Consider the following 27,802-nt stretch of genomic DNA (forward strand, 5'->3'; position numbering starts at 1 on the left):
AGTAATACCATGGACAAGTGCAGCCCTTGACAACTAACCCAATTGTTGAAGTGCACCCCCCATTTAAAATATTGCCCATCCAGATGTAGCCCTCAGTGGCTTAAATGCCTGAATCACACTGAAGGTCAATAGACTCCTAAGACACTTATAAAAATGCAAATTAGGCTTCTAAGTCACTTAGGCACTTTTGAAAATGTTACCTCTTCGCTTGTTTATCCAGCCACTCTTCTCAGCCAAGTCTGCTCATTCCAACCCCTTGTCACTTTCCCCAGACTTCCTCATACTTTGTCTGGCCTCTAGATCCCTTTGCCAGCCCCTTCCCAGCTCTGGTACCAAATTAACACTCCTCTCAGAGGTGCAGCACCTGCCCCTTTATTTACGACTCCTGGGTTCTTCTAGCATATTAGCAGAATTCTCTCCCAGAGGAGTGTCCCAGGCCCAATCATTTCCAGCCCCCAGGCATCTCTCCTTCTTCTGCCCTGACACCCTTCCTCTTTGTCAGTTAGCCCTGCACTGCTTCCTCACTGGGCCTCAGCCTTAACTGAGCCCAACACACCCTGTAGCTGCCACCAGGGGCCATAACTTAGCTCTTGGGCTCCCATTGACCCTTCCAATGTCTGTTTGGGGGTATTCACCCCATTACACCAAGAGCAACTCTCCCACCACTCTCTGCTTTGGAGATTTATTGGAGATGCCTGGTGTTAAAGAAAAACCGAGGAGCTGGAAGCTTCTGCAATCTTGCCTCTACAATACTGTCACTGCTCTAAGAGCCAACTGCTTTGCCATGGATTCCATCCCCTAATGCGGGGTATACAGTGTCACAGTAGGGATGGCAGAAGAAAGACACAGAGAACAAAACTTACTTGGCCACTTGGATAAATAATGTCTTTCTAGCCAGACCCATTGGTTTTCTAATGTCATTTAATCTAATAAGTAAAACAATTGCACTTTCCAATAGATATAATCTAGTACACCTATACAAATAATTTATAATTATCTACATCATATACAACTAGTTAATACCTATACATATCAGTGCATAGCCAAAGCTACCGTACACCTCTAGGGTCTCACCTCGAGCACCATGTGAGGTTAACCCCCCTGCCCTCCCGCAGGAGGACATGTGAGGATCTGTGTGCCATCCTCTCCAGTTACTGCCCTACATAGCAGTTCATGGGAAGAGAAGTGCTGGCTTCATCCTGGCCTTTCTTGACTTGTTTTTCCATCTTTACTAATGGGGTCTCCCAGGAGCACATTCCTCTCTTGCCCACAGAAGTGTTGTGCTCTTGCTTGTCAATAATTTACAATAAGCCTTGCGTAAACTGAGGTTAAGGACACTGCTGTGTACATTGAAGTAATGCAAGTTCTGCTGCAGAAAATTTCTGGCTTCATTTCTCTTGTGTCTCCTGGGGGTCGGGAGGGGGAGAGAGCTGAGCTTAGCTGAACTTGGAAGGAGGTGGGTTAAGTCTCTTGCATAACAAAGACATCAGTTCCTTTTGGGATCTCTGATGAGGTCATCACACAAGAAAGTGCAGTGCTCTAGGGGTCAGGGTGATTCCCTAGCTGAAACTTTTGGATGGTCTTTGCAACCTCTGTGATTACAGGACAACGACAGGGCTTGGCCTGTTTTCCATGGTACTGGAGCTATCTCCCTGCAGGAAAAAGTCCAATACATGCTGTTTAGATATGGAATAAGACACTCCAGGGAGTGAATCTCTTTCTGAAATCACGGTTCTCAAGTATTTGAGTCACTTGGCAGTACAGTGACTGTCTCAATACATGCCCAAGGCATGAGGCTCTCACAACAAGCAAGGATGCCCCATGGTATGTGAGATTCTCATAGGCACATTTTCCTTTTGTAGTAATTGGGTGATCTGGGGGACTGGCAGGCTCTCCTGTTGCCAGGGAGCCTCCCACCTGCCATCAGTTGTCAAGGTGATTTGCCAGCAGGTAGTGGATTTCAGTGGAGCTCCTCAGGGAACGGTTTTTACTATGATAATTTTAGTCCATATGCTAAGCCAAAAAATAAAAGAGAACAACTCTTGCAGTGTGTCGGGGGGGGAGGCGTGGGGCCTGGGGGGAGAAGGTTGTTGATCTTAAAAACCACAGAGCAGGGAAGGGAGGGGCGCTCCAGGAAGGTTGAGACTTACCCTTGAAAGCCAATATGGGGGAAAATTTAACCCAAAGTTCCCCAGTGTCCACAGGGCTAACTACCCAAGGAATCCTAATGTGCTCAGAATCTCTGGGCTTTGACCAAGGCAGTCTGTAAGGGGTTAGTTTGAAGAGCCCGGCCTGAACACTACAGCCCAGCACTTCACACGGGGATACCTAAAGTTTGGTTGGATGGATACTGATTCCACATTTAGGCGCTAAATTTAGTAACCCGTCCCCTGCCCAAACCTCGTCAGAGGAACGTTTCCCATTGGGCCAGACATAAATCACTTCCCAGCTGTTCCATGGCAATGGGTGTGGGGAGTCACCTCTGGCACGTGGGTGGGGGGTGTTTTCCCTGCTACTCTCCTGTATGGAGTCTGCTGGGGATGCAGCTTAAAGTTCCACCAGCAGCTCTGTGGGAGACTTGCTGGCTTCATCTTCAGCTGGGATGCACTGACTCTGCAGCCCCCTATGGTCGCCTTCATCAGGCTGCTGGGGCTACAAGCAGGACATCTGAGGGATGAGACCTTTCACAACTTGAGACCTTTCACAACTGCACATTAACCTGGCCCTAGCTGCACTGCACTGTGCTACACGACACTGCCATGTGCAAACTGCTCTGGGCTCTCAGGCACCCCTCATAACCTGTAAACCGAACAGGAAGGCGTTGAAGGACGAGGAAGTAGAGAAGCCACGGATGGGCTCTTTGGGTAGGTGTTCCTCGCATCCTTGTGATAAAGCAACACTGGCACTGCCGTGTGGGGAGCCGAGAACGGGCAGGGGAGGGGGAGCAGGAACCCGGCCTTTAGGAGCAGACGCAGAGTCTCACTCAAGTTTAATGACATTTCTCTCAGGGTTGAAGGGCAGCTTCGTTCGCATTGCCCTGGGCATTTTGGATGAGATCTGACCCAGGGTATCTGAAATGACCTCAGCGGGCAAGGAGCAGGACCGAAGAGAGGGATGTGTGCACCTGCTGCTGTGGGAACTTTGATCCTAGCCAAAGCCACGAGCTGGGACGGCCACAGCAGGTTTTCCCACTGACCTCGGTGGGCGCTGGGCAGAGCCTCGTATCACATTTTCCTCACTTGTCTTTGCTGAGTGAACGTTTGAGGCAATTGCCTGTCTGCCCCGGGGGCTGCCATTCATTGCTTTGGAGCAGGATGCATGGCATCAGGTACCTCTGTACAGCACCCTGCACAAGCGGCCCTGATCCCAGGTTAGGGATTTCAGGCCTTTCGGTAAGATGAAATAATAGTAATGGCTCCCTGTGCCGCACCTACAACAAGCAGGCACCAAACTTGTCCCCGATCCTTCTCCAGAAGAATCCCCCACAAGCTATGTTGCTGACACACACAGGAGAATAACAGTCTGATTTCTGCCCACCTCCTCCCCTTGTGCTCAGTTCCCCAGACCAGCCTCATTTGCACAATCTCCCAGGCTCTGTTCCTTGGCTCAGGACTCAGCCACAGCATTACAGCCCTTTGCCTGATTTGCACATTCTTCCCTGAGCCCTCATGTCGTGCTAGTGTAGCTTTATGAGTGGAATTTTTAGTGTGTTCTTCCATCTTTGTTCCATTGTGGCCCAACCAGGGATTCTTAAAAGCTCCTCACGTATGGATTTTTTTTCTTATTTTCACTGGATGATGCCTGCAAATGTGTTGATGGGCAGCAGCAAAGACTTGGGCATGTACTTGGCCAGTCCCATATCCTCTGGTTCATGCAGGTTGAATCTCATTGTCCTTGTCTTTTGCAAGCAGTAACTGGGTTCCAGGCAAGGAGAAACCTCCACGCTGCAAGAGAAGAAAATTAATTTTACTAAACATGCTGACTCCTGAGCCAAGTATCAATCTCAGTTACACCTGCGTAGATCCAGAATAACTCCACTGCCTTCACCTGTTGCTTTGGATTCACCCGTGGAACTAAAATGTTTTGTCTGTCTGTAATCTTGGACTGTTTTTTGTTAGAAAGATTATCTAACCATTATCATCACCATTACTATTTTATTTCTTTGATTTACAGAGTGCCTTAGGCAGCTTTCATTTGCTTCAGGGGATTGCAAACTGTCTAAACTACAGATGGGCCTGGATCAAAACTCTACCTTCCAACCCCCCTTTGACTCCAGCCAAAATCCCTTCATCCAGCTTTCTGGTGTTCGAATCCCAGAACCAAATGCTGAGACTTGAGACTGTCTAACACATAAACACATCACTTCTCAGTCACTGACAGGCAGCCACTGCTGATGCATGTCATTTGCTTTTCATAGTGCCCACAACACTGCCCAGGAGGCTTAGGACAGGAGTAAAGGAAGGATCACACTGTTTCAATTTGTAGTGGCTGGAGGAATGTCATTATTCTGGTATCAAAGTGGTAGTTGTGCTAGGTGATATCCACAAAAAAATAGCAAGTCGTCCTGTGGCACCTTATAGACTAACAGATCTTTTGGAGCATAAGTTTTCATGGCCAAAGACCCACTTCATTAGATGCATGCATCTGACAAAGGGGGTCTTTGCCCATGAAAGTTTATGCTCCAAAAAAAAAATCATTATTCCAGGTGTCTCTACACTAGGAGGAAGATGGTCGCTGCTGTGGTTGATCTTCTGGGATTCATTTCAGCATGCCTAGGAGGAACACCCTAAATCGAACCCTGAAGGTGCCTCTGTTGACCATGGTAGTAAGGGAAGTCGATGGGAGAGTTCCTCCTGTCGTGGGGCCACATCAGACATTTGAACTCATGTAGGTCAACTTGCAGCTGAAGTTGCTTTTCTTAGGTCAGATTTCTTTTCTAGAGTAGCCCTTCCCTCAGACGAGACTTCTGCACGGACACCAAAGCTAATGCCCGGCTCTTTGCACAAATGCCCTGGGACCTTTATGGAGGTAACAAGGAATAAGAGCCTGTGTTTCACACTTCAGCCAGAAGACATCAGCAGCAGTGCCTCTCGCCCCCGTCCCTCCCCGTAAGACCAAGCTTTGACCCTGGGGAAAAACACCATCTGTGAACTGCACTTTTCACACCCTCTCTGACTTCTCCTCTCTGTAAATGGTTCGCACAGCACACACTTGCCTGACCTGCGAGCTTCACACAGTATTGCCCCTAGTGAGCTCTGTCAGAAACTGTTGCTGAGTCTTTTTCACCTTTTTGGCCCCAGACCTTTCAGGTTACCGTGCTGCCAGAACCCACTGGCTAGAGCTGAGCTAGGGAGTTGCCTGGGGCAGTGGATTTCTGGGCAGCCGTCTCCACTGCCCAAGTTGGACCTCTCGCCCCTCCATTATGAGGGAGGGGCAACCAGGCCGAATTAGAGTGGGATTGTGACTGAGAATGCCAGGTTGCAAGATTTGGCTCAGCCATCCCCCGTCACAGAGGGGCAGCCAGGCAAATCTACTTCCCTTGGCTTACAGGGAGGAGATGGTGGCACACTCGGCTTTTACCTCGGGCAGCAGATTGTCTTCAGTGGCCTTTGGCTGTTGCCTGGGAATTCCCTTCCGTCAAGCATGGAGGAAAGCTCATCCCACCTACCGGACATTTTACTGACCAGTAACCTGGCCCTTACCCCTGACTGTTCCCTTGATGGGAAACCAAGAATCACAAACTAACAGCTTTCCTGGAAGTCATGTCCCTTAAAACCCTCTCCAGCAGAGGAACAGATAGCACAAGAATCAGCCTTGCTGATGGCTGTGTGTGATGAGGGAGAGAGGAAAAAGGAGGGGAGGGCAAAAGAGCAGGGCAGCTAGAAACCAGGCAAAGCAGAAATTTCAGTAACACCCAAGCTGGGCTGTTTGCACATCAGCTGCCACCTCCACGGACTGACACCAGCATACATGCTTGTACATCTGGCAGTCGAAGCTGCCTATTCAAATGCAGGGTTTATGTGCACAGTTGTGTGAACATGCATAATACACTGGTGTAGTGTGTGAGGACATCTCCTCCAAGCGGCTGATCTCTGCCTAGACAGCCAATTGCTGCTGCTTCCCCTTTCTTCATCAAATAATTTTGACTTTTGACATTTTTCAACCACCTCAACTTTAATGGGAGCTTGTATTTTGTGCGGAGAGTCCCAGGGTCCAATCCCTGCAGATGGTTGTGGGAGATGCATGTGACTTGATATATAGTACGTATTTGTGGTGGCTCTTAAAATATAAATTCAATCTGCACAAAAACTTGAAAAAAAATCCTGTTTTGCTGCTATAGTATCAAAGCTGCTCACACAGACCACCTACTCCCACCTTCAGATTTCTACAGTGCCTTTTATGCTGAAGGATACAAACTCACTTTGCAGAAGTAAAGAAGAATCATTTCCACCACCACAGAAATGCAACCACTGCTGGGGTAGAACTCAAACAGCTATTTACCAGCAAACATACAAGGGGTTCAAGTGGGAAATGAAGACTTGTATCAATATCTAGTGTGTCATGTGCAAAGACACACCTGGAAAGTGGTTTCCATCCATGAATCTCAAAGAAGATCTCTGCGGAGCTTGAAAGCTTGTCTCTTTTACCCATAGAAGATGCTACAAGATATTAGCTTCCCCACCTTGTCTCTGACAAGCATTAATGAACCCCTACCTATGGGATGTGGGAGAGGGGGCACCAGCACCTTACAAGTGGGAAGATGGGACACTGGGGAAGTTTGTGGCAGTGCTGAAAAAGCAGCTGGATGTCCTTGAGACCAGTCCTGGGCTTTAACCACTCTCTTTTATCTTTCACAGTCTATGGTAAAATAATTTGCATTGTGTTTTTCATGTAAAGCTCTCAAAGGTCATTTCTACACATGCCACTTTCTCTGAAAAATTCCCCACACCTCATTAAGGTATTTTGGGCCTTTTATTAACATGCCACTTTCAGAGAACGTGGCAGGTGTAGAAATGGCCAAAATGTTTTATGAAGGAAGGTTGATATACTTGACTTAATTTTCTACTGGCAATAGCAGGCACAGGGAGGCGATGTGACTCAGCCTAAACGTTTTACTGCACTAGCAGCAGAGGCAGGACTAGAACCCCTAACTTCCAGACCTAGCCAACATTACCTCTGTTGCAGCACTGAAGACATTGGGTGTTTCTGGGGGAGTCTAACTTGAATTCAATTGTTCGTTGCTTGCTACAAGCCATGTAATAAAATGGCCTTACCTGACTACATTTGTGTACGTCCTTCTGAAGTCCTTGTCCAGGCACAGGTTGAAAGTCCTTCGTTCCATGCTCTGGATTTTGATCTCGTGTGTTCTGATTTTGTTTATTGCTGACTGGAACAACAGGGGAGAAAAGCTCAGCTGAGTTTCTCACCTCCCTTCTTCAGCTTTGCACGTCTATTTTCGAACTGTAGACCACAAGACGTGACTGCTGGAATAAAGAGGCAACTGGCGCCTTCCTTTTATTTTCCCCAGCACAAACTGGCCAGTATTTTCAAAAGCAGCCAGTGATCTGGATGCCCAACTTGAGGCTCCTCCAAGGGGTGAATTTTCCCAGGTACTGAACACCCACAGCCCCATCTGAAGTCAGTGAGAGATGCAGGATGCTCAACAATTCTTAAAATCAAGCCTTTTTAGTTGTCCCAAATTAGGCCTCCAAAGTCACTGCCCAGAGCCTTGCCAGTCACCAGGGAAGCATGGTGCGGGCAGCCTGCAGCCAATAATTTTAGTATATTGTTCATATATTGTGTGATCTTATGATTAACTAGTATGTTATGCTAGGTGTAATCATAGTTTGCTCAATAGAGGTAAATTGCAGATTACAGAAGTATAGGATTGATCAGTACCTAGAGGGAACAGCCATATATTAGGTATCTAAGTAAGCAGGGTTAGAGTACAAGGCCTGTGGTTCTGAGGCCTGCAAGATTGTAGCTTAGCTAACTTTGGAGCTAAGATAAGTAAGTGACTGAAGAATAACCAGATGCCCCGAGATGATGGGGAAGGAGGCACCAAGTAGAAATATTGTGAAAAATTAGCCAGAAGATTACTTTTAAATAATAAAAATGCTGTAAAGGCACCTCTATCTTCAACCTGTGCATTAGCTGCAGGACACAGGTTGTGCTTCAGTGCTACTGGGTATAAAGACAGCCTATGCAGCCTGTATAAATCAGGCCCCCTTAGTGGTCTAGGGGACATCAGACCAATAAGGAAAAAGAGGCTTGATAGCTTTATGGACATGGGCTGAGTGCAGCTGTCATATTATAAAATGCGGGTGCCCAGAGCCAGAAAATGGGCCTCCCTATGGCAGACTCCAGTAGGAGCCATCCCTCTACTGGCGATCAAGTCATGAGGATCCATCAGTTCTCGACACTGCTGGTAAGGACGTGAGTCTAACTGTAGCTGTCACTTATGTGCAGGTCTGAATATCCAGGTGGGCACTAACTACCCTTGGTCTTTAGGTGTTCCTAGGGACTAACTCGAAAGCAAGTAGCAGAGGTGACTTCCACTCTGTTAAGCTTGAAACTGGAGCCACCAGAGCTCAAACCCAGTATAATGAGCCTTAAATAAAATAAAAGGCTACAGGCCTTACAAGGGCTGGCTAGTGTTAGAGTCCTGCAGTGAGATCTCCCACCACCCACTCCAGCCCCTTTCTGCCAGTGTGGGAAGTTTTCCCCTGACACAGGTACTGCAGAGCTGCTGTCTGAGGACTCTTGCAAGCCCCAGTGTAACATGGAGTCCTGCTGGGCGAGTGGGGACAGGCCTGCAGCGTGACTCAGTGGAGATGCAGGTGGGTTCCACAACTTTGACAGGCCCCTAGAGCTGTCTGCAGTACACTGAAGTTCCCAGAGCAGCCCAGGTTTGGTAGGGCACAGGGGTGGCTTGGAGTCCCACTCCCCTTAGGCTGGGTCACAGACTCTCACCCAGGATGCCTGACATGCATGGGACAAAGCGACAGAGAAACGTGGCCCTTCAGACCAGCATCTCAGCCCACATCTGGGCTGCAGTTGCAGGTGTGATTGCGGCTCGCAGTCCCCAGCTAGCTTTTAACTAGCGAGAACTAGCCGTGTCACTGTTGTGGCAGAGGCTGGCCAAGCCTGCTGGGGAGCCGGGGGAGGCGTGCTCCTTCCTTGCTCACAACAACCGTAGCAGTAGGTAAAACTGTGTTTCTCCATCTGCATCAGTCATTTAGTCCAGAGGGCCTGGTCCTGCCCACTCTGCTAAGCACACTGTTTCCTGCAGTGAGTAGCTTCCAAGGTAATAATAGGCTGTTTGCAAAGCAGTAGTGCCAGTACCCCTGCGGAGTCAGGCAACCTAAGTCCTGTCCTGCCTCCCAGCTGGACCTGTCACAAAGAGCAATGGGAGCTTTCTTTTCTAACATCCATCCTTGTTCTGCACGGTGGATAGGACCCTTGCACCATGTTGGGGTAACTAGTTTGGCTGCTGTTCCCTCCTCCCACACTGCAGTGCGCTGGGATTTCCTGGGAGACTTCTCATTCAAGCCTTGGTCTGGGCCAACACCGCTCAGCTCATGATTCTGGATCACCGCTCCCTGGGGTCACAGCTACTTACGGAAAACGACCTGCCCGACAGGTTGGAAGTTTTGACGACTTCAGCAATATTGACATTCAAGCACATCAGATCTGCAACAGAACTGGGGCATTAGAGCGAGACTAGAGTGCAGGTCGGACCCGCTTCCCTTTCCTTCGCTGGGTGAGGTCTTTGGGGATCCCCTCCTGCTGCCCCTTCTTTGTGTGACCCCCATCAGCCCCAAAGGCACAAGGTAGAATAACCATCTCTCCGCAGACACTTGGGTGCACTCCTAGCATCAGCCTGAAGGGGCCTGGGAGAGAGAGCCACACAGGTGACTCCTGTCCTTTCCCCTTGCACTGCCTAAGGCTGAGAGGCCTGCCTTTGCTGTGACTCCATCCCACGTTAACCCAGGGGGCTCTCTTGCCACTAGGACGCCAGCTGAAGGTCTATCCCCCAGAGACATCTCTTTCCTCCTCCCTCTTTTCAGTTTGGAAACCTGCCAGATGGAGACAAGGTGAGATATAGTGGCACAAAGGAACACAACAGGGGCCATTCTGCAGTCATGTTGCACCCTCAGTTACCAGGAGCTCATTAAAAGTGGGATATGGGACTCAGCAGTCAGACACATGACCATGAGCTGCAGTGATCATATCTGCAGCCCATGGCTATACACGCAGCTCAGACTCAGCTCCCACGCCTGACCACAGCACGCACTGAGCAGTCTGGGATGGAATCTCGGGAGCCCAGAGTCTTCTTTGGCTTTTCCAAAGTCCTGTTCAGGAATCCCACAGACACTGCCTAGTTGGCAACTCAGCAAACAGGAGAACCCTCACCTTCAGCTTCACTGGAGGGAATGGCTTTCACCACCAGGCCAGTGGCTCTCAGCAGGACATCCACCTCCTTCTTCCGATTGCTCAGCAAAACCTGCGCGAAAGGCTCAGGTCTCTCAGTTACATTTCCTGGTGGTGAATGTGTTCGGCCTGACTAAGACCAGCGGCGTGCGTGCCCAGGGCACAGGGGCGCAGGCTAGATGGGTTTTGCCTTTGATTTCTCACTCTCCCCTCCCTCACCCCCTGCTCCTACTTTCACACTCTGTCTGTCTGTCCTTCTGTTCCATGTTCCGATCCACTTTTCACCCACTGAACTTCTACCCTCTGGGGCTGATAACATGGCTGGGCTAGCTGACCTTTCAAACCCACAGTATTTGCATTGTTCATAAGGAGACAAGACAGGGTCACCCAGCCCAGCCTTAAATCTTGAAAGCCGCCCTGCCAGCCCCTCTGAATGACAGACAAAGCTTAATATTGGGAGTGGGGAAAACTCAGCTACACCGAGGGGGGAAAGATGGGGAATGATAAATATGAAGATTTAGATTAAAAAACTAGATTCTAAGCTACTCAGGCTGAACAGGGAACTGTAGGATGACAAGGGTCCTCAAGAGGTCTTCTGCGTAAGTCCCTGGCACTTATGGCAGGACCAAGCACCATCTAGACCATCCCTGACTGAAGTGTCTCTAACCTGCTCTTAAATACCTCCAATGCCAGAGATTCCACAACCTCCCTAAGCAATTTATTCCTGTGCTTGCACATGTATCTGTGTATTTAGCAGCAGATTCTGCCTCCCTTATCCAGGCTCAGTAACATTGTGCTTGGAGAGCAATATCACTGCTTTCAGCAACAGTGCCTGCTGAGTAAAGCACTGTGCACGCTAAATAAAGGTGGCAGAATGGGGCTCTTAGGCTTTGTCTAGAAGACTGGGAAAAGTAGGTGTGTTCTGAAAAAAAATTAGCTCATGTAATTTTAACACTGCTTAGGAGCTAATGCAGAAGGGGCTTCGCACCCTTGCAAACACACTAACTGGAGATGGTCAACCCTCAGGTACTCCCAACAAAAGAAAACAATGTCTTCAATAACAACAAGAAGTTCTGTGGCACCTTATAGACTAACAGATATTTTGGAGCATGAGCTTTCATGGGCAAAGACCCGCTTCGTCAGACGCATCTGATGAAGTGGGTCTTTACCCACGAAAGCTCATGCTCCAAAAGATCTGTTAGTCTATAAGGTGCCACAAGACTTCTTGTTGTTCTCGAAGCTACAGACTTAACACGGCTCCCTCTTTGATACTTGTCACAATGTGTTCAATAGGTGATCGAGGTGCTCATTGCGAAGTGCCCCTCCTCTGGAGCTGTGCACTGAGAAAAGAGGAGCCATTAAAATGATAACCCCATAGGTTGTTAGACTTTCCAGTGAAGGGGTCTTGTGCTTCCCAAGCAAGCTTCCCAGGAGAGGGAGGGGTCAGCTGTCCCAGGCACAGCTGGTTCTTTACCACTAAGGCTGAGACAGGAGCTGACATCTCTTTTCAGGTAACATGACGTCCTGGCATGTTCTGCCCTTAAGCAATGCATGTGCTGAAAGGAGCGCAGCTACGTTCTCCTCAGCAAGAGTAAAGGCAGCTTCCCCTTAGCACAGCAACCTGCCTGAGAGCCCCTGCATAGAAAGAGTTCCCAGAGCCACCCACAGGAGCCCCATGTCCAGCAAGGCCATGGGACAAAGAATCCAGTCTCACCTTTCTATATGTTACTGCAAGATCTGCCCCAGGGACTTCCAGCGTTGTTTTCTTCCTTGTTTGTGTAGGGTCTGGAAAAGGGAAATCAATGGGAAGTGAGCACCCAAATGGCAACATTCAGGGCACGCATCCATCTGCAATAGAAAGGCATCCCCATTGGGGCCATAGAGCTTTCGTTGTGTCTGCAAGGCCTCCAGTAGTAGCAGGCTTGGGCTACATTGCTGTAGGAGCCAGGCTTCCTTTCCTGTTCTTATATCCAGTGCCCAACCTACCAGCAAGACTTGGAGGCAGAACATTTTGCAAATTTCCTTTTCAAATTCCCACCCACACACCTGGAAAATATAAATTCTACGTGGTTCAAATTCCAACCTGCAGGTCTGGAAATATTTTCATGGCAGCACCTGGAAGTTCCAGCTACTAGTAACATATAGTGCCCAGGCCAGAAGCTTTGCACTAACTAGCCATGTGTTTCCACAAGCAATTCAGGGCATCAGCCACAATCGCTAAAGCCCTAGAGAGATGGGGAGCCCATTATCTGAGGGATCACTCTTACAGGCTACATCCTGCAGGGGAATTGTAGCCACGGGCATCCAGGAACCTGACCCTGAGCTGCACCAGGGAGGTGCTGTATCTCAGCATCAATACAGTGTATTTTCTGAGCCGGTAGGGAAGTGCCTATGAACAGGTATTCTGCACAGCCCTATTTCAGACCTTCCCACGGGTGCACTGACATGACAGGGGAGAGTGCAGCTCACCACTTCCAGCTCACGATCTCCTAAGGAGACATATTGATGAACTGAAATCCTCCTCAGCCATTAGCTTATTGACTCCCTCTGGGGCCTTGAGCCTCAGTTCCCGTGCATAGAAGGACCCAGGAGTGATGCAGGTGAGTGTGATTAGATCAGGGGCAGAGAGAGGCGAGCATGAAGGAAGGGGAATTCACGTGGGGGGAGGAGATGCTGAAGCCCACTACACACCTTTGGGAGCTCTGCAATCTTGCACCTGGGCGCTCAGCTCTGTGAGGAACACGTCCTCTGCTGGCTCCTGCGCTGCGTTGCTGAAGAGTATCTGAAAGAAGAAAAGAACTTCTCTGGGAACTGCTCCTGTCTGGTCCCCACAGGGTGAGTGTCTGGAACATCACATTCATCTTTGCAGCAACCAGTTGTGATATCACAAAGAGGCTGTGCAATCATATGGGGAGCAAGCAGCCAGAGGCAATGTGCACAGCTGGAAGAACAAAGTGATTTCATGCCCTTCTGCTTTGTCACAGAGGCAAGCTAACCTCTGGATGGTCCTGCAGCGAGTCTGAGAAAACCTCCCAGGTGGTGTTCCCTGTAAGCTGAGTGCTTGGGCGCCCACCCAGGAGAAATGCAGGTGCTGCCTAGCTACCCACAGCCACTAGTGTGTGTGGTTATGGTGGTGCACATCTGCACAAGCCTTGGCGCAGAGAGCAAATTTTATTCTGCACAGCTCCCAAGGGTTGCCTGATTCTACATCCCAGCACCAAAACACAGCATGAGGGAGTTCAGCAACTTGCAGAAAGCATGTCCGGAACTGGTCATTATGCAAACCAGGGGGATTCTGCCAGTGACGCTGTGCGCCTCACCACCAGGCGTCACTCCCGACTGAAGCGTGTGCTCTGACACAAGCCCCGCCAGGGCCTGCACCGGTGCGCTGATTGTCTCTGAGGCATGGAAATTCCCGTGTAAGGCATCTCACGGCTGACTGAAATGCCCAGCGGGTCCCCTGGCCAGAGCTGTCTCATCCATAGGATGAATCAGGGCAACTGCCCCAGGTCCTGTGCTTTTGGGGGCTTCATGGTGGCTGCCTCTATGGACAGGAGGGACTCAGGAGGTAATGGGGGCTTGGTGCCATGAGCAGCAGCAGGAGCTGTTTCTCCCCTGTCCCCAGTGCACTGTGTGGGCAGTGGGAACCAGAGGGGCCCAGCAGCCTGCTCTGCTCTGCTCTGCTCTGCCATGCGGCCCTCCTGGCCCACTGAGCATGCTGCTCAGCATGGGCAGGAAGTAGAGTGCCCCAGCCCCAGGGCGCTGTGCTTTCCACTGCTGCGGAGAAGCGAGGGGCAGCAGGCTGGGAGGGTGGAGCAGAGCAGGCTGCCATGTCTCTGACTGCCGCCGCCCGTGTGGCGAGTGGAGGGGGAGGTGAACCATGCTGCCACTGCACCAGACCCCCATAACTCCCCAGGCTGCGTTGCTCGGGGGAGGGAATGGGGTGGGGTGGGGCGAGGCCTTCGGCAGCGTTGGGGGTGTGCCCTGGGCCCCCGCGGTTGCAGTTATCCCAGGCCCCAGGCCCACCTTGGTTTGGCCCACACCTGGCCATGACTCTGCAACGTGACAGAGAAAACCCGGGGCATGAAAATAATTTAAAAGATCATGAGCCATCCAACATGAGGCTCGAGCGTCTGACACTAACAAGGAGTCTGTTGGCACTTTGAAGACTAACACACAGATTAGTGAGACTCAGCTCCCTTCCTCCCGTGCCCAAAGCCACACTGATTCCGCTTCAGAGAAGACAGCCGGAGACGATGAAACGTTCCAGGAAATCCCAAGACCCTGCAGTGATCAAGCAGAGTCTGGAACAGCCCTGACGTCTGTGTTTCATCACAGAATCTGCACCAAGGGAACTCGCACACCTCATGAGCAAACCTGGCCCCAGATAAACAGGCACCTGGGACCACGTGTTGTTTTGTGCCAAAAATCACATGAATTAGCGCTTCTGCAGGGCCCTGAGGTGACCCCTATGGAGCCCAATGGCTGTGACTGAGCTTCCCTAGGAGATCCAGAGGCTCACTAGATGCAAGAGCTCAGAGGAAAGCTGGGGGCGTGGAGACCACAGAGAAGACAGCTGATATTTGCACAAAGCCCTGGAATATTTGGGGCTTTGCACAGCTCGGTCAGCAAACCCTCCTCCACATCTGGGACGTGAACTCCAGCGGACTTTGGGGCCACTGCTGGGGTGTTACGTAAAAGGACGACAGACTGACCTTAACAGCATAGACCTGGAAACAGACCGGCTGGAGGCCCATGCGCACGTAGTAAGCGATCACATCCATAATGAATGGGTCGGCCACAGGGTGCGTGCTCAGGGAGGAGGGCTGTATGGAAAGCACAGGTTGCATCAGCATCAGCCACTCGTCTGAAATGGTCACTCAGACCCTTCCCCCTCTTTGGTAAGTAACCCCCATAAGGCATTTGCCCACTGAGAGCACTCCGGGTCTGCTTGGAGATCCCTCGGAGTAAGCCCTGGGGGAGGATGGAGTCTGCATCCTTTGCCACCCCACCCAACTGCCCCTGCATCAGGGTTTTGATTCAACCAGGCAATACGAGCTGCACATCCCCTCTGGAGTCAGGCTCCTTCAGCCAATGTCTCGTTTCCCAGTTACTATGCTTGGATTGGTCAAAGAGAATATGCTGCAGTGATGTGCCCCAGCACTGAGACATCCTTCATCCGTCCAGCCCAGCCTCTCCAGAGCATGGAGGCTACCCACCGAGTGGGAGTAATGTGAGCCTCTTCCCCACCACTACCCTGCACAGCTGCCCTCGGAATGTCGTTCCAGAGATAAAGTGGATGACAAATCTGAGCAAATTATGAAATCTTGGCAACCCCCAGCTCTGCAGACCTGCACAAATGCAGACACCCACCCCAACACATGCTGCTCTGTGTTGTCCACGAGGCTAGGAAAGTCCCACACTCAGAGAAACACCAAGAAGGGGCTCTGAGCTGGGCAGACATTCACCCGCTGGGGTTGCTGACACACAGCACAAGCAGCACACGAAAGAAAGGTTCCCCCTCGTACCATGGTGGCCAGCTTGGGGATCATGTGACACAGCGTGTTGATGTTGCTCTCATACCAAGGGTCAGCTCGGCCCAGGTACACAGCCAGCTCGCAGAGCTCCATCGGGCCAGACGCTGGATGATCCTGCAGGAGGAGAAACACCCAGTGCAGGACAGTCATCCCCTTGCACCTGCTTGTCATACGCAGAATGACATCCCTCCAGGACATGTTTAAAAACACCAGAAGCCAAGCAAATGGGATGCTGCCTTGCTACCAGCCAAACCACCTCCTCCTCTGTGTGCATCTACACAGCAATCTGAGGCGTGGCTGCAGCCACATGGGCCAGCTTTGCCTGATGCTAAAAAAAATAGGAACGTGGATGCAGTGGCTTCAGCAAACCAAATGTGTCGCCACTGTCCCCAGCTTGCTTCTGGAGCCCGCTTTGAAGCTCATCTAAACAACACATTTTAGCTGAACCAGCGCAAGCAAAGCTGGTGCAGGGACATGTGGTTCATACCCGACTGAAGGTACGTCTGCACTGCAGCACATGGAGACATTCCTGAACATGTGTTGATCTGCTGGATTAAAGCCAGCTCAGGTAACAGCAGCAGTGAAGCCAAGCCGACGTGGACAGCTGCGTGGGTTAGCTCTGCCCACACAGGACCACTGAGTGGCCACTGCCCATACCGCCATGGCTTGGCTGCCATTGTTACTTGAGCTAGCTTTGAGCTAACTAGATCATTGCCAGCTCTGGGTATGTCGACTAATGCTGCAGTCACAACTTCCAAACCCAAAGCAGACAGCCGCCCAACATCAAGAAAATACTCAACACACCATAGCACAGAAACACTGACTCAGGAACCTAGCCCTGCAACAAACCCAGCTCTGCAACAAACCCAGCTCTGTACACATCCAGCAGACTCTTTCATCTCTGGCATTCTATTGGCCGGAGTTCTCAGATAACTGCTGTTTTATCCATCAGTAAATGTTAGTTACGTTTTCCATAAGTACGGCGTAAATACAAACAGCTACAGCCAACACAGTATATGTTTCCAGTGTACAAAACTACTGTTGCTGGTAAATAAAGTACTCTGCATACATTTGTGTTTGTTTCTTAATATCTAATCTTGTTTTTCTTTAGTGCTGTGCATTGCTAGGTAGACCCCCCTATTATCTAGAACTCTGGAATATCCATCAACCTCCCATTGCCGGGGCAGATGGATACGAAAGAGTTTACTGTATCTATACAAGAGATATCATCACTGGACTGAACCACATCAGCCACACCATCAGGGACTCATACACCTACACATCCACTAATGTGATATATGCAATCGTATGCCAGCAGTTCCCCTATCCCATGGACATTGGCCCAGCTGGACAGTCTGTGTGCCTAAGGATGAGTGGACATAAATCAGACATCAGGAACTGAAATACATATAAAGCTGTAGGGGAACACTAACCTCCCTGGACATTCAATAATGGATCTTAAAGTTGCCATTGCCCTACAAAAGGATTTTACCCCCATATGACAGAGGGAGGCATCTGAATGGGAATTCATTTGCAAGTCTGACACATTTAACCCAGGGCTTAACGGACATCTCAGTTATTGTGCACCCTGCAAGGGGAATTTCGCAGGAACGGCAGCCATCCCGCGTCACTTACTTGACTTCTTCCACCGGTCCTATTAGTGACAGGTGACTCCTCCTCCTCCTCCTCCTCCCTCCCTCCCCTCTGATCCAAATCCAAAGCAGTGGGTCTTACCCACCCACCAAAGGTCATTACCTAATAAACCATTGGTTAGTCTTTAAGGGCCTACAGGACGGCTTGGGTTTGGTGAAGCTACAGACCCACACAACTCCTCTGAGTCAGTGCATTAAGTTAACCGGTAGCAGGTGCCCATGACATCAGGGCCTACTGCCATTTCAGAGGCAAATTCAGATGCCATGAGCTGTTCCTGGGTTTCCAGTGGGGACCAGAATAGCACAGCTGCCTTGTGCTCATCCAAAAGGTGCCCTCCTTGTCACAGGCTGTCCCATGTCTAACCTCATTTAGACGCCGGTGCTGCCCTGACCTCTGCGTGTAAAGACCTCAAAGTCCTTGCGGGACTGCACTGAGGTCAGTGGAGTCTGTGCAGACCCAAATACGCGATGCAAGGGACTCGTTGCAGGATCTGGCCTTCGGTTACTAATGCTTGGAGCAATTGTCATAGAAAGATCTCCCATGCACCATTCATGGGAAAAACAGCACTTCCTTGGATGGAACCAGGTTCACTCTCCCTGCCCTAGTGTTTGATTGGAACTAGGAGTCAGACTGAGAAAACACCACTGTGTTTCTCTGAAAAGGCTCTATGCAGGAGCCTAAGCACCTTCTACGGGTCCAGGGTAGCTGGATGCATCTGCTAAAAGGACCAGCAACAAAGCAGGTCCTGTTGAGATGTTAAATACCACCACTGGGTTTAGAGTCAGTTCCTCATGTGGACAAATGGAGCCATTCATACTCTGCCCTGAGCTATAGATTCAGGTTGTCTGCGTGCAGACTCAGCCTGACAGCCCTGCAATGGGTCCCATTTCCCAGGTCTTCTCAGAGGCATAAAGGCTAGACACAAAATTTTAAACCCTCCCCCTCCAGCACCTTGGCAGGCCCCATAGAAACACTCCAACCAGCTGCATCCATGCCCGGGCAGCCCCCGCCCAAGGCTGTGAGGACAAAGAGGGCACCGTCCTGTCTGCGTGAGTGCTCACCTCAGCGGACCCGATGGTTGGCCGCCCCTCCACAACAGGGACGTAATAGAACTGCAGGTTCAGCTTCGGTGTCAGGTAAACTCGTCTGGTTTCTCGTTTCCTTGGAACAAACAAAACATTAAAGTTACGTTTGCTGTAAGCCAGCCACAGCTGACTCCTTCGGGCGACAGGGACGAGCCAACCCCTGCGTGGAAGCACCTCCCCTCAGAACAGGCTGGAGCCTCTCGTTACCTCAGCGAGTAATAGGCCTGGGCCAGTCGCCCCAAGACCCTGTCATCCCCCAGAACCACAATCCGGGCAGTGTACAGTCTGCAGGGGTGAGGCAGGGGAGCCATGTTGCAGCCAGACTTCCTGTACAGCTTCCCGGTCTGCTTTGCCCCTGGGCCGCTGCAGCTGTTCTGCAGCAAGGCCATGCTCTCCAGGGGGGATGCCCTTTTCTTAATGCCGCCCTTTCTCTGGAGCTTGGCATGCTCCGCCTCGGTGGCCCCGGGCAGCAGCAGCTCCTCGCCAGCTGTGGGCAGGTCCCGCTCGATGCCGCTGTCATTGGAGAGCACAGAGAAGCGGGTCTGCTCGCAGCAGTCACAGTCAGACACGATGTCCTGGATCTCGAAGTTGTCCAGCTCCTGGCTCAGGCAGTCCTGCTCACAGGTGTGGGAGAGTGGGCGGACAAACAGCACTAGCTCCTTCCCTGGGGTAGGGAGGAAAGCCAGTGAGTGAGGAAGGTCAGGGCACAGGAGGGGCCCAGCCTTGGAACAGCTCGGTGGGAGCTGCAGGAGCGCAGGCTTGCCAGGCAAGTTAGATGCCAACTTCAGCCTGGATCCAAAGCCCAGCGACAACTGTGGAGTCTTTCCTGTGGGCTTTGGGCCTGACCACCGGGTCTGAATGTTGGTCCCTCTGCCTGTGGAAATTCCACAGGACAAACCCCAGTCCCATTGCCCTTCTGCCTTGCACACCTAGTCTGTGTGCGTTCATCCATCATGGAAGAGGCCAAAGAAATGGGGGGAGTCCCACCCAGCACAGGCAAGCTCTGGGCAAGAGGGAGCACACTAGCTACCCCCACCCAGGCATGTCACTGCTCTGCAGTCCTAGTCCGCCTCTGTCCCTGCTACTGCAGACCCAGGCCCCCACACGCCTCTCCCCACGGGTGCGCTTGTGGGCCTTTCCCAAACAGAATCTGCCAGTCAAACCAGCGACCAATGCCCTCTGCCTCCCTGCGAGAATTAGAGCAAGGCCACCCCAGCCGTGGCACAGGGCACCGCCTCTGCGTCTGCGTCTCCGCTCATGTGCAGGCCAGCCCCCGTCCGGTGCATCGGTGACTCTCCAGAGGTGTCAGAACTTCAGTTCCTTTCCCTGACAACGCCTCTACTGCTCACACGTAGAGTTCAGCACCAATCAAAGCAGGTCAACCTTGCACCTACCCAGGCCGCATCCCCTGCCTGGTCTCCCACCTAGGCGGCCAGACCCACTTCTGCATTATCCCTGACCCCAGTCTCCTGCACGAGCCTCTGCGCTCCCGGCAGCCCTCCCCGTAAGTGAACTGTTTGCTGGCCACCCTTGGTCAGCCCAGCTCCCCTCAAAGTTGCCTCCCCCTGCCCGCCCGCTCACCCCCCAGCACACCGTGAGGGGACAGCTGAGTGCATTGACCCAATGCACTGTGCTGCTGATCCCTTGCTTTGGAACTAGCAGAAACGAAATGTGCCTCCAACCACCAGAACAAATATCTATTCCCATTCTTTCCAAATGCTTCTCAGGCTTGGGCACCTGTGTTCCCTGTAAGCTGAGCACTTGGGCGGCACCCAGGAGAGTTTCAGGTGCCACCCAGCTGATTAGCAGAGCACCCACAGCTGCCAACCGCAGACTGTGTGTGTCTATGGGTGGTGCACAACTGCACATGCCAAGGTGCACATAACACAATTTATTCCACCCGGGGACGGAGGAAGTTAGCAGGAACGCTGTTGGGCACTGCCAGCATTTCATTTCCATCAGCAAAAGGCACTTACAGAGCTGGTCTTCTTCAGTCCACAAATGGAAACTGATCTGCGGGTTGGGCAGAGGACAGCCATGGAGCCCGTCTGGTGAGCTGCTCCCTGCGGGAAGTGGAAGCACTCAGTTAGCAGGCAGCCAGCCTGACCTGCAGCCAGCAGCAATTTGGTAGAGGAAAAGAAACTGCCCATTAAACATTAGGGAGCAGCCCCTGGAAAATTCCTCCGATGCTTTGCTCAAGGTCAGGTTTTTCTCAGTCCCACCCATCTCAGAGCCCAGTGCATAAAGCGAAAGCAGTCCTCTGCCCTCTTGCCAGTCCCATCAAGCTTCAGACCCAGCAGAGCCTCCCATGGCATTGGGGCTGAAACATGAATCGCCTACACACTGGAAGTGCAGCCCCATGTGTGCAGACCAGTTAACCACTTGCAATTCAAATACATGTCCATGCAGTATGAACACACTTGCTCCACCCCTGCCCCTGCCCTGACTCCCCCAGCGTTTGCTCATTTTCGCTGTGCTGCGGCAGAGGGTTGAGGTGTGGGAGAGGAACAGAGCTCCTGCCGGAGGCCAGGGATGAGGGGTGTGAGGTGCAGCAGAGGGCTGCAGGCTGGGCAGAGGTTTGAGTGCAGGAGGAGGCTCAGGGCTGTGGGGTGGGATGGAGTTTGTGTGCAGGGGGTCAGGGCTGGAGCAGAGGGAGGGAGTGTGGGAGGGGGTTTGGGGTACGGGCTCTGGGCAGGGCTTATTTTGTACGGTTCCCAAAGTGGACGGACTGTCCCCCTGGCTCCCAGGGGCTGGGGAGTTCTGTGTGCTGTCTCCACCCACAAGCACCACACCTCCTACTGGCCACGGTTTTGGACCAATGGGAGCTGCAGAGCCAGCAGCCAGGGTTGGGGTAGCACACAGAGCCCTCTGTCCACCCCTACACCTAGGAGCTAGAGGAGGAAAATGCTGGTCACTTCTAGAAACCAGGCAGGCAGGAACCAGCCTTAGCCCCACTGCACCAGCACCACAACCAGACGTTTAATTGCCTGGTTGGTGGTCCTAACTGGAGCCACCAGGGTCCCTTTTCACCGGTTGTGCCAGTCAAAAACTGGACGCCTGGCAACCCTGAGCCCCATGCACATCTCACACCCAGCCTGTTGGTATGAACGTGCCTTATACCGGTACCTCTTATCCCCTATCCCCAAGAGGGTTACTCTATAGCCGTGTCAATGGCATTATACCCCATCACTGCATCCACACTAGAAGGGCCACAGCCTTGAACGGCACCGGCCAGGGGCTGCCTGAGTGTCTGGAAATGATGCACATGCCCGACTACGATGCAGGAAAGTTCAGTTCAGCTGCTCAAATTGCCCTGGAGTCGGTAGCCACAGCTGCTCCCAGACATGTTCCCTCATTGGATTTCCCAGCCCTGACAGACTCCTGTGCTTTCGGGCCGCACGCTGTATTTACCTACTGCTGAGGAGCTCATCACCAGACTGTAGATGTTCTTCAGCCTCTCCGAGTGCTGGACACGGTCTGCTTTCACCTCACTTCCTGTGCACTCGACCGCAGACACGACTTGCTGGAAGCATTGCTCTAGCTCATCTGTGGGCTTAGTCTGTCACAGAGAAACGCTGTTAATAACTAGACGGTGTGAACAGAAGATCAATCACATGGACAAGGTGCCTGGGAATGGGAGACTGAAAAATAACCGCCACATTTTGCTCGCCTGAAGCACTACCCACCATTTTCCAGCTGATAAAATAATCAAGACCATTCAGCAGCATGACACTCTCTGGGAACCTCTGCACAGCAAGAATAGACCAATAGCAGTGAGCCTCAGAGCCCAACCTAGCTAACCCAGGCTCACGCTGCAGAGCTAAAAATAGCAGTGCAGACATCCAGGCACGGGCTGCAGCTAGAGATCCGAGAGCATTCCCCTTGGGCTCCCGGCCAAGCCCAACGGTCTACCCAGCAAAAGTTCAGTGTCGGAGTGTGAGCTCCCAGAGCCCTGGGCCAGCTTTGGTTTATCATCTCCATGTGGACACACCACAAGCACTGGCTGCACCATAGATGATGGCAGAAGGTGCCAAGTGGGGAAGGAGACAGACTAATTGCTCTGGTCCTGCTCTAAGCCAGCTGTGCGCTCCACCACAAAAGAGGCTGCTGAAGTTCATGCTGGAAGCCTTACTGAGGGCAAGATGCTCTGCAGCAGCGCAAACCAGCTCTGGGAACAGCTCCCAGTGCAAGGGGGCTTTGTAAGGGATGGTGATGACCTAAGTGAGAGACCTTCAGGTTTATTAGCTACTGATCAGGGTCACGTTCCCCCTGCCTGAACTGACTTGCTTTCGCCTCTCTTGATGTTCACAGCTCCACATTAACTGCTGATAATGGGCCACATCCACCCTGACTGAATAGACCTTGTCAGCTCTGGCCCTCCCATTGACTGAAACCCCACCTCTCTAAATCCTCCTCTGAGCCCCACCCCCCGCCACCACTCATGCATCTGATGAAGCAGGTCTTTGCCCACAAAAGCTTATGCTCCAAAATTTCTTAGTCGATAAGGTGCCACAGGACTTCTTGTAGTTTTTTTCAGGTTTATGTTAGACACAGAACTCCAGATAAACAGTACTTGCTGAGCTCCAATAACCAGCCTGAGCCAGACACACTTGTCGTGCTTGGTCCCCAGCGCTCCCTTGAAGAGGCTACTTGGGAGAGCGGTTCTGATGAGACAGACTTTTCATTAGAAAGGGGGGACTTTTCATTTCAAACAGAAAGTTTCATGGAAACCTGTGGGCTTTGACTCAGTTATCTGGATTTTCCAGGAAACCTGGTAACTGAAAACCAAACATTTTTGCTAAAAAGTGAAGGTTTTTTTTGCCCAAAGACAGTTTTCAAAAACTGTAAGAAAAAAAATGAATTTTGGGTATTTGGTTTACGTCCAATGTGGGAAATTTCACTGGAAATATAACCAATGACACCAACGAATTTTTATTTTGCAAATATCCTTGTTTTTGGAACAGCTCTACTGACTTGACTTTCAGATGCACAGAGGAAGCGCTCAAAGTGACTGAAATACCGTAGGCCACGCCCACACGTGCACTGGTATGAAATCAAACAAGCGGACTGGCCCTGCTTGTACAGCAACCTGCTGCTCAATGCTGGCAAAATCTGCTTTTTGTACCCGTGGGGGCTGAGGACTTCTGAGAACGTGTTCACTGAGCTGCCTAAATGGAAGCGGAGCTCTTTCAAGGGCCTGGCCCCATTTAAACACAGATCAAACGCATGGTGAAATGAAGTTGGGTCTAACTCATTACCTGAAGGATCCTTTGCAAACGCTGCACATCACAGGCCTCACCCAGAGCAGCCTGAACTGCACGTACTATCACATAGCACATGCACGACCTGCGGTTCTGATACATCTGAGCAGCTTTGGCTTCAGCAAGGAGCGCACTGCATACGGATTTGGAGAGCACCTCCGGATCTGCAAACATGAAAACTCTGTGCAAACGAAGAGGTGACAAAACAGATGCATATGATAAATGGCTATAGCTGTCAAAGCAGGGTCTGCAGAAAGGCAGGAGTCAGTGAAGGTGGGGAGGGTGGGGAAGGCGGGGAAGGCATGCCACTGCACATCTAAAAGACAAAGTGACGCCTGCCAATCTAGTGTTTCGGGGCTTATGCTGTCAACCAGCGTCAGGAAGGAATTTGTCCCACAGTGTAACCATGCACAATGAAAGGATTAAAACCCACTGAAGAAGCCAATGTCGTTCCCCATCTGGAGCGAGGAACTAGACTTGGTGAGCCATCAGCTTCTTCTGGTACGGCTGAGTCTATTTCCATATTGGGTCTAATCCTGCTGACAGGTTCAGAGAAGAGGAGAGCTGTCTGCTCCTGGACCAGGTTCAACCACGGTGTACATGGATACAACCCAAGTGAGGTCCACGGCGCCAGACCCTCTTACCCAAGGGTTGAAGGTGGCTCATAGTCATTATTTGCACTCTCAGACTGGAGTGAATATTTTGGGTCAGCATCATTCTACTTGTTTAAAGAGAGCTGCTGCAGAAACTTCCTGTGCTTTGATACCTGCCTAGGGGAAACTACCTACTCCTGGCCCCCGCCACTCACCCAAAAATATCGAAAACACAAAACCCAGCACTGGTTTCCTGCCCCCGAGCTTGCTTTAGTAAACATGATATGCCACTGAATTCTACTGTATTCTGCTCTGGAACACCACTTGTAGAGCTTCTGTTTTGCTCCAGGTCTGTGCTGTTAGATTTCTGACATTACTGCTGCCTACAGTAAAAGCAAGTTTGTGCTGCAGAGTTAAATGTCATTTCAAGCTGCCCTAGAACAGGCAGTACTTACCTTTCCTGATAAGGATATGGGTCGCTCTTCAGACTTTGTTCAGAAATAACCATTCTTTGGTATAACACCCCTAACAAACAAACATATGCACATGCAGCAATCAGAGAACAGACAGTAACTCACCAGAATAAGAAAGTGGCCTGATCCTGCTCTCACTTACCCCGGCATGAGTTAGGGGCAATGTTGCTAAATCAATGGAGCCACATGGCAGTAAAGCAGATGTGAGAAGAGAATCGAACACACAGCTCAATGCAGCCCATAGTGAAGACAGTAAAACCTGAACGCAGCTTTGCTGGAACACATGAAAACACCTTCTGCTTAGGAGTGACCCCAGCTACACACTGTCTGTATTTCATGTCCTTTGCTAATGTCTCCGAGGGATGACCATGTTAGTCGGAATCTGTTCCAACCACGAGGAGTCCTGTAGCACCCTAGAGATTAATGGATTTATTAGGGCGGGAGCTTTTGTGGGAAAAAACGCTTCATCAGAGGAACTGCAGTGGAAATACAAGGTCAGGTACAAGAAGAAAGACATTGCTATCCATTGTGCTATCCTCAGTCAGGGTGGTGCGGCCATTCAGTGGAGCTGAGGGGGGAAATGTAAATGTACATCCAGGGCACGTTCGTTTGTACTGTGTTAACCAATTTACACCCTTATTGAGGCCTAACTGTATCGTTTCAAATTTACAATGAGCTGCACTTCAGCCGTTTCCCTGTTTGAAGTTTGAAGTTTTTTGTGGAAGGACAGCTGCCTTTAGTTCCCCCCCTGGACGTTCAGTAGAGGATTTAAAAGCAGCCCCCCTTCTCCAAAAAGACTTCAAAACTCCATTACAAGGGCAGCTCACTTTCAAATTCACAACTAACTAGTTAACACACAACTAAACTGGTACACACTCTACGGAAACAACTTACCCTGGCTGGATATTCACATCCCCCCATCAGCTGCACTAAATGGCTGCAGTCACCCTGATGGCTCCCCCTAATTTATAATGGAGGGTAACATCTTTCTTTTGCAGCAGTTTTCTGACATCTATACCTGTCTCTGCATTTCCACTCCAGTTCATCTGATGAAGCAGGTTTTACCCATGCAAGCTTATTCCCTAATAAATCTGTTGGTCTCTAAGGTGCTACAGGACTCCTCATTTTCTTTGGGGTGGACTTGAAAGCAGACACAGGAGAAAGGATCTGATTCAACCCTGTCTGTTTCTTCAGGCTGGATTCTACCCTGTGTCATTTTTGTCGACACAAAGTTGGTGCAAGATGTTGCCATATAGAAATGGTGATGTTTTCCACCCATGCTGCTGGGGTGTGGCACAAGGGGTAAGACAAAGGAGAAACTCCACTGAAGATCACAGGCCCATTCTGCTGTTGCCAAGAGAAAGCGGTCTTGTGGTTAAAGTGGCACTCTGGGAGACCTGTGTCATCTTCCCAACTCTTCAACAGTCTACACTGACATTCAAACAAAAATAACACACAGCCCCCTAGACCGCAGCACTGTCTCGCCCCCTGCCCCTGTACAGCCGCAGGCAGCCGGCTCAGTGCTGCCACGGTGTTTCAAAGGAGCCTGGAGCTGCCAGCTGCCGCTGCTGCCAAAGTAGCAGCTGCTGGCGTTCCGGGTCCCTTTAACACGCTGGGCCCAGGGCAACTGACCCCTTTGCCTTCCCCCTGCCCCCAGCCCCTTATTGGCAGGCCAGGACACTAGGCACAGAACATACCTAGCACCCTTCTGGGGACTTAGATAAGTACTAAAGCAAAGACATCTCATTGCATAGGTACCCCTGCATGCCACAGGGCAGATGCCATGAATTGCACAAACCTGGTGCTATCCTTTCCCTCTTTAGCCGGAAGGCGTAGTCCAAACCAATGGTACAGTACGGCTTCGGCAGGGTGAGTAGCTTTTTACAGAAGTCGTACACTCTTTCATAGAGATCGTCTGAAATGCAAGGTGCCTGGCATGGAAAAGGAACAGTTAACAAGAGCCTACCTGAGACCAAATGGCCTAAACTTCAGATCCTTGTGGGGGAAACAAGGAGCCCAGGGATGCAAGGACTCAAGGCTACAGATGCAATTCAGCCTTGGTTTCAATGGATGCAACTCCAGCTGAGGTCGATAGGCCTGACTCTGACCCTAAGACTGGAGGAAGTAATGGAGACTCCGCAGAAATGTGGAAATACCCTCTTGCAAGGCTGCAGGGGCCAGATGTCTAAAGTCATTTAAATGCCTGCATCCATAAGAAAATTCCATTGTGTACCTATTTGTATTTTTATACCTTTGTATCTAAATACCTTCAGTAATCTGGCCCAAAGGGACCTGTTTAAGCCCTGTTTATTTCACATCCCGTGTTGTTAAAGCTGAGAATTCAAATGCACAAACTGTAGAGGCTCTTGACCGAAAAAAAAAAAAGATCCAGCCATGTTACACAGACAACATTTTTGAAAATACTCTATGTAGTTACACGTGTATCTGTGCAGCAGAAATAGGTTTAACATGGCTGACTGAATGGTGGCCTGATTCACAGAGCCCTGCACGGATACCAAAGGACATCCCCAGCTATACCCATGGATGCAGATACCCGTGGAAATAAAGCGGATATCTGCAGATTTGCAGGGCTCTACCGATTTTAACTTCTTCTAGTAATAACCTAGTTTTCATATAATGCTTATCATCTGCAGCCCTCCAAAGCTGCGTCTACACGTGCACGCTACTTCGAAGTAGCGGCAGTAACTTCGAAATAGCGCCCGTCACGTCTACACGTGTTGGGCGCTATTTCGAAGTTGAAATCGA

At 50.8% G+C, this 27,802-nt stretch overlaps 1 protein-coding gene across 5 annotated transcripts in view; it reads right to left on the reverse strand.

The window, feature by feature from the left end:
• Positions 1-909: 909 nt before the first annotated feature.
• PIK3R6 (phosphoinositide-3-kinase regulatory subunit 6) overlaps positions 910-27,802 on the reverse strand; it is a 57,061-nt gene continuing 30,168 nt past the window's right edge. For 4 of the 5 annotated variants that reach the window (XM_075014830.1, XM_075014832.1, XM_075014829.1 and 1 more), the window contains 15 exons: positions 26,835-26,967; positions 25,019-25,088; positions 23,968-24,151; positions 22,121-22,268; positions 20,686-20,772; positions 18,917-19,373; positions 18,686-18,785; positions 15,963-16,085; positions 15,150-15,260; positions 13,126-13,216; positions 12,149-12,219; positions 10,417-10,507; positions 9,623-9,693; positions 7,275-7,387; positions 910-3,944 (listed from right to left, as the gene is read on the reverse strand). In XM_075014830.1, coding sequence (XP_074870931.1) covers positions 3,788-3,944; positions 7,275-7,387; positions 9,623-9,693; positions 10,417-10,507; positions 12,149-12,219; positions 13,126-13,216; positions 15,150-15,260; positions 15,963-16,085; positions 18,686-18,785; positions 18,917-19,373; positions 20,686-20,772; positions 22,121-22,268; positions 23,968-24,151; positions 25,019-25,088; positions 26,835-26,967 — 2,007 coding nt within the window. In that variant the 3' untranslated portion in view covers positions 910-3,787. Of the gene's footprint in view, positions 3,945-7,274; positions 7,388-9,622; positions 9,694-10,416; positions 10,508-12,148; positions 12,220-13,125; positions 13,217-15,149; positions 15,261-15,962; positions 16,086-18,685; positions 18,786-18,916; positions 19,374-20,685; positions 20,773-22,120; positions 22,269-23,967; positions 24,152-25,018; positions 25,089-25,178; positions 25,258-26,834; positions 26,968-27,802 lie in introns of those variants that run through there. The other variant, XM_075014834.1, reaches the window with a different exon arrangement.

Source organism: Carettochelys insculpta, chromosome 20 (genome assembly GCF_033958435.1).
Source record: "Carettochelys insculpta isolate YL-2023 chromosome 20, ASM3395843v1, whole genome shotgun sequence".
In the NCBI taxonomy this organism is placed as follows: Eukaryota; Metazoa; Chordata; order Testudines; family Carettochelyidae; genus Carettochelys; species Carettochelys insculpta.